At 50.6% G+C, this 11,670-nt stretch overlaps 5 protein-coding genes across 5 annotated transcripts; 2 read left to right on the top strand and 3 right to left on the bottom strand.

Moving 5' to 3' along the window:
- Positions 1 to 393: 393 nt before the first annotated feature.
- Positions 394 to 1,105, bottom strand: L3040_006584 (uncharacterized protein; the record flags this gene model as incomplete). Its single annotated transcript, XM_007290158.1, has 4 exons — positions 394 to 412; positions 505 to 674; positions 724 to 804; positions 857 to 1,105. The coding sequence occupies 4 exons, from the start codon at positions 1,103 to 1,105 to the stop codon at positions 394 to 396; spliced, it is 519 nt and encodes a 172-aa protein (XP_007290220.1).
- Positions 1,106 to 1,294: 189 nt separating this feature from the next.
- On the bottom strand, positions 1,295 to 1,879 carry L3040_006583 (uncharacterized protein; the record flags this gene model as incomplete). Its single annotated transcript, XM_066154164.1, has 4 exons — positions 1,295 to 1,326; positions 1,374 to 1,420; positions 1,475 to 1,671; positions 1,760 to 1,879. 4 exons carry the CDS (start codon positions 1,877 to 1,879, stop codon positions 1,295 to 1,297), a joined length of 396 nt encoding a protein of 131 aa, XP_066011145.1.
- A 55-nt stretch (positions 1,880 to 1,934) lies between these two features.
- L3040_006582 (uncharacterized protein) lies at positions 1,935 to 2,657 on the top strand (the record flags this gene model as incomplete). Its single annotated transcript, XM_007290157.2, has 3 exons — positions 1,935 to 1,967; positions 2,033 to 2,116; positions 2,175 to 2,657. 3 exons carry the CDS (start codon positions 1,935 to 1,937, stop codon positions 2,655 to 2,657), a joined length of 600 nt encoding a protein of 199 aa, XP_007290219.2.
- A 515-nt stretch (positions 2,658 to 3,172) lies between these two features.
- On the bottom strand, positions 3,173 to 4,390 carry L3040_006581 (uncharacterized protein; the record flags this gene model as incomplete). Its single annotated transcript, XM_007290156.2, has 1 exon — positions 3,173 to 4,390. The coding sequence occupies one exon, from the start codon at positions 4,388 to 4,390 to the stop codon at positions 3,173 to 3,175; it is 1,218 nt and encodes a 405-aa protein (XP_007290218.2).
- A 5,703-nt stretch (positions 4,391 to 10,093) lies between these two features.
- L3040_006580 (uncharacterized protein) lies at positions 10,094 to 10,525 on the top strand (the record flags this gene model as incomplete). Its single annotated transcript, XM_007290155.2, has 1 exon — positions 10,094 to 10,525. One exon carries the CDS (start codon positions 10,094 to 10,096, stop codon positions 10,523 to 10,525), a length of 432 nt encoding a protein of 143 aa, XP_007290217.2.
- Positions 10,526 to 11,670: the final 1,145 nt, after the last annotated feature.

The raw sequence follows: 11,670 nt of genomic DNA, 5'->3' as shown, positions 1-11,670 counted from the left end.
GGATAGTAGGACCATCTAGACTTATTTAGCAATGTCTAGACTTATTTTTTAGCTGACCATGACGGCAAGCGGGAGCATTCACACTAAGGTAACCTCAAATTCACACACAAAAAATATCAAACTTGGTAGAAGACAGTGCTTTATTATCTTGCAAAGCATCGATGCTTCTAGCAGATTCGCACTGATATTAGCCCTTCTGTGTTGAGGAGCATTATCTCGAGATTGAAGCATCTCCCAGTCGGACACCGGGTAGAATCGATAATGACGCATTAACTAGGTCCGGATCCGCTCCAAACTTCCACTACCACTACCGACCGGCATAGCTCACCTCCGTTGAACATTTCGAATATCAAATTTAATTGATTCCGAAATTCAGTTCAGGGAGGTTGTAGATTAAGCACCAGCCAAGCATCTGATTGGTTCTATTAGCTGAAATTCAATTCACAGAAATAATAGAAAACTGATGGAATCGTAGACCCAGAGCCACCGAGTGGAATAGCTTACCCAAGATAGTCCTCCTTGATACTGGCGATCGCGTACATCTCTCCGACCTCTGCTCTCGTACCAATCAGTTTCACTCGAACGTGCGTTCCGACTTCAATGACCGAGTCCTCGTTATTAGTGAATTGGGGCGGAGTGGCATTCGGATCGAACTTGATGTCAGGAGGGATGAGCTGGAGAGAAGTTTAGCAATGTGCCTTGTCATAGAAATCACGCTCTTACATGTGCGGAAACAAAGATGGGGAGAGGACCAGCATCAGCAAAGAAGCCGACCTGGTTAACGGAGGTGACGATAGCATCGACCTGTTGAGATATGAGACTAGTGTAGAGACAACCGTCATAGCTATGTCCTTACGGTCTCGCCCTTGAAAGGTCTCCAAACGACGGCGCGATATCCAACCGTGAACTCAGCCAAACCGCTACCAGGGAGGATACGGCCTTCAGAGATATTAAAGGTATCCATGATGGTGATGATGAAGTATCGACCAGTACATGTACCCTCAACGTCCTTCAACAGCTTCCCCGTGACCAACTCGTGCATGTTCCGGCCGAAGTAAGAGGGGTGCAGGGTGACCTGGCGCTCGAGGTTGTAGAGGAAGAACATATTGGGCAATAACGAAGAAAGCGTGTTTGCTCGAAGAAGTGATCGCTCGGAAATGAGGTTGTGCGCAGTATTTTTTATCCAGGTGCCCGATCTCGAAAGAGAGAATGGAGAGAATGTCCGGTATAGAGATGTAGATGAATCGAGGAGGCAGAGGCAAAGGTGAATTCGTGTCTGTCGGACGTGCTCAAATTAAGCCCGAACCGAATCTCGAACGCGCTCCTCTTCACGCATCAATGATATCTCCGTCGTCGCGTCAACTGCTCCAAACCTGTAAATACTCTATAGAATGCGCTCTCGAGCCCCTGCTTAAAGAATCTAGAGTCATCAATCCAAAGCGCAGTCAAGCGCTGGGTGAGTCTCAGGACATACACTGCTCCAAAGAATGCAAGAATGAAACTGGACTGGACTGGACTGGACTGGACTGGACTGGACTGGATCGGACTGGACTGGATCGGACTGGACTGGACTGAACCAGACGCTCCGGGCACTGCTCTGGAGGCTTTCGCAGAGGGTGCACAAAGGCAGTCGTACTCCGTACCTCCGTAATCGATGCGTGAGAAGTCTGGCTGTGGAAAGGGAGGATCTTGGTCGGGTTGGGAGAGTATTTTCTATGTGAATTCAAGCATCTGTGCGTGGGAGTGACCAGAAGTGTACCGTGAGCGCGTATATTGAAGAACGGGCAACCCCAACGGCCCTCGGCTCCCCTCCAGAATCTATTGACACAACCATCAACACCACAATTCTTCTCTCGGCCTCGACCTCGACCTCGTCCATCTCTCTTCTACCCTCCGCAACTCTCCCCCCTCCCCCCCAACCATCTCTCTCCAAAATGTCTCTCAACCTCGAAAAGCAATTGTGCTTCGTAAGCTGATACCCCCTATGCCCTGATTTCTCCATGGACGTGCTATGCTAACACTACCTATCCAGTACGGAGCCTACCACCACAATAGCGTCAACATCGGCATCCACATGCTATGTGTGCCACTAATCCTCGCCAGTTCTATACTGCTTGTAGGCTCTACTAGTTGCTACCTCTTATCCGACTACCGGATGCTGAGAATCTCTGCAGGCCACCAACACTCCGACCGTGATCCCTCTGCCTCACTGGCTCACGATTCCTAATCTCCCTCTGAACTTTGGCACCATCGGGGCAATCTTATACAGTGGCTTCTATATCCTCCTAGAGCCTGTTGCAGGCAGCATCCTCCTGCCAGTCATTATCGGATGGACTGCTTTCGCAAACCACCTTACCTCGGCGTCGACCAGCACTTTCGCCAATCTAGCTAGCATCGCAGTCTTCGTCGTGTCTTGGATCGCCCAGTTTGTCGGTCACGGTGTATACGAGGGCCGGGCACCCGCGCTGCTAGACAATTTGGTTCAGGCCTTGGTCCTGGCCCCATTCTTTGTTTTCATGGAGGCCCTCTTCACCTTCGGCTACAGACCGGAGTTGCAGAAGAGAGTTGCCGCTGGTGTGGACAAGGAGATCAAGAGGTTCAGGGCAGAGAAAGCGCAGAATGGGAACGGAGCCGCCAAGAACGGTAAGGCAAACTAGGATCGAATCCCAGGACTATCATTACGGGTTCCAATGGATCGTGTTGCCCGACCATAGCATCACGACGGCTGTCAAGGCCATGAACGACACTCGGACTTTGTAATAATTTTTACTTCAGGAAGCACCTGAAACGAACCGCGCAGTAATCTGGGACGAAGCATCACACGATTGCGGGGTACGGTACGGCTGTGAGGAAGGGAAGGCACTGCGAGAATCTTTCTGTTTTCTCCCACACCCGGCGTAGGTTCCTGCTCTGCGGGTGCGCTTAGTTTCTGCGATTAGAACGGCATTCTGGAGCTAGGCGTTGGTCAGTCGATTCGATCAGCAAGTCACAATGCAAATATGGGGAACAAATGTTTCTTCTTTTCACGTCGTATTTATCATTACTATTGGGTACAAAGGATAAGATAAGTCTGCGCCAGGAAGGGTACTCAAGGGAAATTGATATACTTGGGTTTAAGGAAAATACTCAATTTATACTCACAGCTTTCACAGCACCTTTAGTCGGAGCTTGATCAGTACCTGATCTCATACCAGTCCTGGTGTTGGTGCCACGACTGCGGAGAGGGTGGTGCGTCAGCGTTCCAACTATTCATCAAATCACCGATCTGGTGGTTCAAATTCTCCATTTCCTTCCTCACCTCTCGTCCCGGGTGCTTGCTCCTACTCGCCGGGCTAAGCGGCGAGCAAGGCGACAACGGTCTGCTGGGCGACTCATGTGAAGAGACGAGCAACTCCTCAGAACTGCTCCACTTCCGACACGGCACCGGCTTCCTCGAGATCTGGCTCGGCCTTGCATTTCTAGCTTTCCGGATGTTCAACGGGGTGATGGGCGTCGCTCCCTGCGGCATATCCGACGGAAACCTGCCATGGTTGCCCTGATGCATGCGGTTCCACCGTTCCCAGTCAATGGATGGCTGGACGAGGTGGCCCACGGGAACACGAGGGCCCTGACCGATGACCCGCGGGTCCACGCCCGGCATGTTGACGTAGGCCTCGACGAGCTCCGGCTCGAGGAACTCCGAGTCTCTCTTCTGCAAGCGGCTCCAGCCGTATTGATCTGCCGCTCGGGTGGCCGCCCCCCGGATAAATTCAGTACTCGTCACGTACTGCAGCTCCGCCGTGCGCTCCTTCTTTCTCGGGATGTGAGCTGGTCGAGGAGCTCCAGGACGCTGATAATGCGTATAGCTTTGCGGCTCAGCAGGTCGTTGGGGATATCTGTTCCCCTTCCCTTTCCCCTTCGCATTCCTCTTCCGATTTTCGCGCTCCTGTCTCATGTTAGTGAGTTCCTCCAAGCCCCTCGCGCAACAGCACCCCCCGTTCGCCGCCCTTATCCTGCGACTCGGCGTCCGTCTCTCCTGCACGCACTGCTCACACCTCCACGTCTCCTTGACGGTCATCTCAAGGCGCCTAGAATCTTGAGCTATCTGGTTCTGCTGCTGCTTGGTATTCAGATTCGACTCCTTCCGCGCCCTCTCCTCCCTCCTCTGCTTCTCCCTCTCTCCTTGCAAGATGGATCGCGCGCAGGCCTCGCAAACGCGACCGTAGACGGCTTCCCGGCCCGGGGGCGCGCGACAGCGCGGTTCCTTGAGGGAGGTGCTCAGAAAGCAGCGGAAGAGGCCCTGGCTCCTCTTTGCTTTCTGGTACTGCTCGTGCTGCTTTCGGTACTCAAAGCAGGGCTTCGTCGAGGGGACTCTGTGGGAGCAGCTGTACTCTGTGATGGTGACGCACATAGCTGTTCGTCGTCGCCTCTGCCGTGTGGGTTTTGTTTTTCTCCAATCTTTGTATAGGGTTTTGTTTTTCTTCTCTCTCGATATGTTGTGACGTGATATGCTGTATAGTAAGTGATGGTATCGTCTGGGTACGTCGGTCGAATCGCAACGTTGTATGTAAGTCGTTCTAGAATGATCCGGCAAGCTTCGTCTCTGGCGGACGGAAACAATAGACATTGTCGCCGGTCCTATATACTGACCTGGCTGGCCTTGTTCCCCTGCTGCTTTGTCGCGGGTCTTTGTACTGGCCAGGCCCGTGACGGGATGTTCTTTCTTTGGCGTTGACGACACTGCACAACAGCACAATGGGGAGACCTCACTGTCTGGCATTTTTTTTCTTTGTGTTCCTCTGTTCTTGAGTCTCTCTTTCACGGGATAGGCAGCAGAACCTGGAGAGATCCTTCCTTCTTTGTTTGTTTGTTTGTTTGTTTGTTTGTTTGTTTGTTTGTTCCGCGTTGCTTGCTCGTCTCGTCTTCTCTCCTACGCGACAGACCGGGACAGCAAAACCAACCTACCCTCCGCCGGGCGTCGGCCCCCTGAAAGGGCTGAAAGGGATCAGAGGTCAGAGGTCAGAGGTCAGAAGCGAAAAAAAAAACCCCCTTTTGGCAGAGAGAGAGAGAGAGAGAGAGAGAGAGAGAGCCCTTGCGCTTGTGTGTGGAGGTTCGGTGCAAGAGGGCTGGGCTGGGCTGGGCTGGGCTGGGCTGGCTGGCTAGAAAAGCAGCAAGTCGAGGGAAGGAGGGAGTGGGACGGGGTGGTTTTTTTTTTTTTTTTTTTTTTTTTTCATATATATTTTTTTGTGGCTTTTTCTCAAGAACTTTTCGAACTGCTTGCTCCCTCGCGATTCAAGCTCAAGCTCACTCACGTCTAGACGCCTGGTCTTTATCCTGCCACACCAAGCTATATAGCGGCGATTTGTCATGTTGGTTATATTATCTCTATCTTGTTTAAAAAGTGGTTATCATGAGCGGATTCGCTGGCGCGGTTGAGGTCAGGCTGGATGTTTGGTGGTTTCGTTGTTGTTCTTATTGAGCTTGGTGGTCGATGCGATGCGATGCGATGCGATGCGATGCTGGTATCGCGGTGTGTTTGGTCGAGGTTATTAAGTAAGTACGCAGCAGGCAAGCAGGTAAGAATTAGAAGGCGTACGTGTCTTGGGGAATGGAAATTCCGTTTCTGTCAGGGCGCGTTTTGGGGATGTGTGTGTATATATATATATATATAAAAAAAAACCAAATCGAACAGCAAAGATCTAACTAAATAAACTAATACTTTTTTCCCTTTCTTTCTTTTTTCTTTTTTCTTCTTCTTTCCTTTTTCTCTCTTTCTTTTTCTTTTCATGATCTCGGCCCTTTTGCACAACATATACCGGTGTAAATAGCTGGTTGGCTGGCTGGATGGATGGCTAGCCCCGCAGCATTTCCCTTCCTGATGAATAGATGGATGGATGGATGGATGGATGCCTCGACGGCGGAACCCATCTAGGTATCTACCTGGAGGTCCTTCTGCTAGGTAGTTTAGTTTAGTTAAGTTAAGCTAGGCTATGTAGCTAGGCTGGGCCAGCCCGCGGCGGATTCTCTAGGGGCGCGATAGCGGTAGTGAGTGCGTTTGAGAAAGCCCCCCCTTTTTTTTCTATTTGTTTTGTGTATGCGTGTGTGTATGTGTGTGTGTTCCACGGTCGTCGGCATGCTCCTAGGTATAGGTATCATCCTCATCTCCGCTATGCGAGTCTCGGTTCGTACGTGCAAGCTTCCATCCAAGGCTGTGTAGGTACCAGTACCGCTAGCCGTCGTAGATAGGGTCTCTCTCTCCTTCCCAACAAGCGCTTCGCGACCACGACCACGACCGAGCAAAGCAAAGTAGAGCAAAGCAATACCGACCGACCGCCCGACCTACGCAAGCCACTGCGCAATCGGGATGGAATGGAAGTGCAGGCGAGCAAAAAAGAGCCCGCGGAGAAGCGTTGATACCACGTCGTTTCGCAAAGGTCGATTGATCCGTGAAAGCAGCTCGATGGCGGCGGGCGGACCTTGGGCTACTTACTTACTTACTTACTTGCTTACTTACTTACTTACTGTACGAGGCCTACCTACTTACCTACCTCTCTAAGTAGGTACCTATTCCTTCCCTGGCGGCCCTCCGAACGCTCCGGGGCCAGGTCAGGGGAGCGCGCTTGGCAATGGTCGTGGTAGGTACCGGTACGGGCACCGTGTGCGGAGGAAGGCTGCCTGTTACGGCAGGGCAGGGAGGGGGCACGACCACTACCTATAGTAGGTACTTATACAGTACAGTAGTAAGGGCAGGTACGGCCTATCTTTTTAACCCCCTTCCCCCTCCTTCCCAAAGAGAGCAGGCTGTTCCGGTCCACGGGGATAGACACGCCACTTACCTTACCTATCCCACCCGGGAAGCTACTTACGGAGTGAGGATTCTTTCGGTGGCCACAACTCTACAGTACCGGCCGGGACGTAGAAGTGCCCTTGCCCACCCACGCGTGCAGGCTACGCACCTTCCCCCGTGACCTCTAATCTGATTCCCGTCTTCGCAAGGCCGGCCTGCCTGCTTTATCACCCCTCTCTCGTGTAGGTATCGGTAGGTATCGGGTTTTCCTTTCCCGCTCTGACCTGTCTTGGAGAGAGCTTGGTGTTGTGATATACGGTAGAGATAGAGATAGAGATAGATGGAGATGGAGATAGACAGATGAGGAAGGAGACTAGTATTTATGAAAAGAAAGAGGGATTTTATACTTGCTTTACTTGGAAGCGAGTAGGTAAGGTAGGTAGGTACCGTAGGAGGGCATTTCAGCGGGTCTTCTGACTCCCTGCTATACAGTAAGGGAAGGACGGACATTAACCCGTCTACTATAGGTAGAGTCGATGCGAAATTTGAATTCAGGGACCGTCATCCTAAGTACTACCTACCTTAAAGGCAGGTAGGGGGTCATTTGAGCGGTCCTCTGACCCTCTTTTAGAAGAGACGGTTACCTACCTACCGTATTAGACCGTTTAAAATCAGCACTAGCTACAAATGAAAAATGATTTACCTTTTCGATCGTCCTATAGCCGTCCCCGTCTGTATTTTTAGAACAGGCTTACTAATAAGCTCATTTTAAAAAAGTATAATGGTTCGATGACTGTTTCAAAAAAAAGATAGAGTTGTAGATAAGAATCATTTCTCGAATGGGATCGTTTGAATAATAATCTGATAGATTCGATGCCAAGATATCTCTCGGTATCGCTGCTACGGCTTATATATCAATGCTTTAAATTTTTTGTAATCGAAATCGATCGATTCAGCAAAAGTCTACCCGCGCACGATGGCCGCCCTTGCAGTCCTCGAGGGGGTAGCAGTATGAGGGGGGAGTGTAGTAAGCGGTTAAGGTAGTACAGGGTAGACCAGCAAGCAATAAAAAGAGTATTTGCTTACTAATCCACGTTCTCCAGGACGGTTTTAAGCTCAAGGACGGCCATGGGGACGGCCATAGGACGGTCTTACAACGCTCGAAGACGGTCCTCAGACGGTTTTTATACGAAAAGACGAGTATTTTTTTTTAAAAAAAAAACGATTTAATCGAATAAAATAGTTGTTTTTTTTTTAGCTACGATGTAAATCATTTAAATCGTTTGTTTTCAAATTCTATTCGATCTTAAGTATAGGCCTTGGGTGATCTACCAGCCATGCTAACTTATTCAAATCGTCCTTAAAAGAGATGGTTATCGGACGATCAGCTGACCGTCTAGATGCTCCCTGCATTCCCCTTTAAGGTATTAGACCGCTTGAAATCAGCACTAGTTACAAATGAAAAATGATTTACCTTTTCGATCGTCTTATAGCCCGGCCCCGTCTATATTTTTAGAACAGGCTTACTAATAAGCTCATTTTAAAAAAGTATAGTGGCTCGATGACTGTTTCAAAAAAAGATAGATATTAGAGTTGTAGATAAAAATCATTTCTCAGATGGAATCGTTTGAATAATAACCTGATAGATTCGATGCTAGGAATATCTCTCGGTATCGCTGCTACGGCTTGTATATCAACGCTTTAAATTTTTTATAATCGGAATCGGTCGATTCAGCAAAAGTTCAGCCGCGTCGATGCACCTCCTTCGATTCTAGAGAGAAAGGGGGTGTGGTACAGGTGTAGCATAGTAGAAGGCAGACTAGCAAGTAATGGAAAGGAAAAAGACATTATTTGCTTACTAATTCACGTTCTCCGAAACGGTTTTAAGTTCGGGGACGGCCTTAGAACGGTCTTAAAACGGTCTTTTCGTAAAAAAGATCGACTTTTATACCGGTAAACGACGATTTGATCGATCAACACGAGCTTATTTACATAATAATCTTTCCACGAAAAGACGAGCTCTTAGAAAAAACGATTTAATCGATTGATATAGTATTATTTAGGATACGATTTAAATAAACCAAATCGTTTGTTTATCAGATTCTATTTAATCTCAAGTAGGTATCGGCCCAAGGTGATCGATCCACCAGCCATGCCATGCCAACCTCTTAGAATCTTCTTTTTCAAGAGACCGTCACCGGATTGTCAGCTGAAGGTTTAAAAACAAAAAAAAAAACCCTCACCTGCCTTCACGGTAGGTAGTACAGTCGGTCTTCAGGGACGGTGTTGGTGTGAGTTTTGATTTCGTTTTCCAGGTCGCGAACGGGGGCCCTGGGACGGCGGTAAAACGGTCCCGTAAACGCAACGCTCCGAGACGCTTGTTTTTTTTTTTGTACGACGTGCGCGACGAGTCAGTGGTCGGGTCGGTTCGAGACGGTTTGGGTACCGGTACTTGCTGGGCGTGATCTTTCGGATGGAGAGGCGGGCTCTTACACACTCACACACACACACACACAAGAGGATTTGGTTTGATTAGATTTGATTCGTTTTAGCCGGTTCCATTTCTGCTACGGTTTGAAAAAGGAAAAAAATGATAGTTTTGGGGGATAGATGGTTTGATTATAGGTTTGATTACAGGTTTGATTACAGGTTTGATTACGGGTTTGATCTCCAATTCAGGTAGGTATCGGCCTGCGGTGATCCGCTGGCCATGTCGACACGCTCTTACCGGAGGACCCGTCTCTGAAAGAGAAAGGTGGTCATCGGAGGATCAGCTGGCCGTTGAGATAACCCCCTAACTAACTGCCTTGAAGGTACTCAATTGACCGCGAAGTCCGGAAGACCTACCTCGTAGATTTGCGGAGGGCAGTAAGTTTGGCTTGCGGCCGGCTAGAGCGTTTATTTTTTTTAAATTTTTGTTTTTCCAAAAACAAAGTTTTAGAATGCATCTCTGATAGAAAATTGATGTAGCGTAAATGTTACAAGCCTCTAGAGGCAGCCTGACGCGCGACCGTTACGAAGCGAGGTCCCCTGGCCTGGCCCCGGAGCGTTCGGAGGGCCGCCAGGGAACAGACCTCGGTCATTTTAGACAGAGAATACGGTACCTTACCTCACTGCTTTACGGGGTGTGCCTGGGCACTCATGCTAAGAATAAAATCGAGCGTCCATACCTAAATCGCCGTTGGAATGTCTGTTCGTATGCCCGCGGGAGCCTTGGCATTGATCAGTGCTGAGTGAGGAATGCTGAAGGATCAGCTACCGCAGGATAAAGGCATCTCCATCTCCAATTTCGCACCGCATTCCCACCGTCCGTCTTCATCGACCATCATGGCCGGATCCGCCTCTCTGGACTTGCTGGGAGCCATCAACCGGCACATGATCTACGCCTTCTCTTCCTTCGCCTTTCTTCTCACCTTCATCGCTCTCATCGGCTATCGCGCCCGCGTCGGGCCACGTTCATGGCGAACCTGGACAATTGCCTGCGGCCGGCTCGTCTTCTTCGACCTGATCGCCATCTTCCACTTTGCGTGCACCTTCTTCATGGCCCGCAGTCTCGACTCGTACCACGCCTGGACACCCCGGGAATGGGCAGGTTGGGTGTGGAAAGCCACCTCGATCGTGGCCTTGTGGTTCGGCATCGGGTATGCCGTGATTGTCGTGTTCGCTTCTGTGAGTGTAGGCCTCACGGGGACTTACGCCTATCTGGAGGAGAGCGAGGGGGCGGCGGAATACGATAGCGACGATGAGTCTGAAGCGTGAGCCGAAGGGGGGTGGTGGAGGGTCGCCCGTGACGCCAAATAAGCGAGCGAGGCTTGCCAAAACAAAGGTCGGCGTGCATCGTCTCACTCTCGGCTCTTGTGTAGAGGAACGCCTCTCTGAATGAGCTGTTACAGGGCAGGAAAAGGCACAGCATGAAAATAATCTCGCCTTGCAAGCACGTGCATCCCAGGATGACTGGCATCTCTCTCTCTCTCTCTTCAAAAACCACCAAACTCTGCGCGTAGTCACTGGCACAGCTCTACTGTTCGCGGCAGCATTCTGTTTACCACCCTACTATGCTTTCCTCCGTAAAGATTCAAAGCAGCTCTCCTCCTCCAGCCAAGACAAGCTCGATTTTACTTGCCATGGAATGGACCATCCCGCCACATTCATGCCTTTCCTCCACGGAACCTTCCTCGCATCAGCGACTTTGCTGGCGGTCATATTCGCACGCGGCCATGAAGCCTCGGGCATCTCTTGAGGCCAGCAGCAATGCCTCGGGACGGAACCAGCCCTGCTGCGGATCTTCGAGGCCGAGAAAAGCAAGAAGTCCTCGGCAGATGTGGCAGTCAGCCAGGCTGCGAAGACACGACACGACCGGAAAAAAAAAATGAAATCATACAGCCCTGCCGCAATCTTCTCTTCTTGGTCCCTACCGAGGCGCCCTCTCGCCTCTCGCAGAACATCATCCGCACCGATTTCTCCTCCCTTCTCACTCCACAGCCTGCTCAATTCACACCTGATGGGGCACAGGCGACACCACCACAGATCCCGCACGCATGATCCCTCTTTACGGACCTTTGATCCCCGGGCCTGAGAACGGGCACCAACCAACCCAGCCGCAGTCCGAGTAACGAGAAGTATACCGAGACGGAGACGGCCAGGCGACGATGCGTTCCTCCGTTAAACCCGAGGCCGAGTCCAGAAATCGGCGCCCCAACATCTAACATCATCGACGACGCGCTATACTTAGATCCTGTTACCGAAAGGATGCATGTCACCTCCTGAGAGCAGGGCGCGTTCGCAGTTCCCTTCCCATCCCAGGTCCGATCCGATCCACCGCTCCTTCCTAGTCTCCCGTCTGTCTGTCTCCCGACACACTGCAGCGTTCGCTTGCTCGCTTGCTCGCTTGCTCTCGGCGGAAG

This window comes from Drepanopeziza brunnea, assembly GCF_022702325.1.
Source record: "Drepanopeziza brunnea f. sp. 'multigermtubi' strain 214-2 chromosome Unknown ctg11, whole genome shotgun sequence".
NCBI classification, from domain to species: Eukaryota; Fungi; Ascomycota; class Leotiomycetes; order Helotiales; family Drepanopezizaceae; genus Drepanopeziza; species Drepanopeziza brunnea.
The sequence above is the reverse complement of the archived record's forward strand: the minus strand, read 5'-3'. Positions and strand labels throughout refer to the sequence as shown.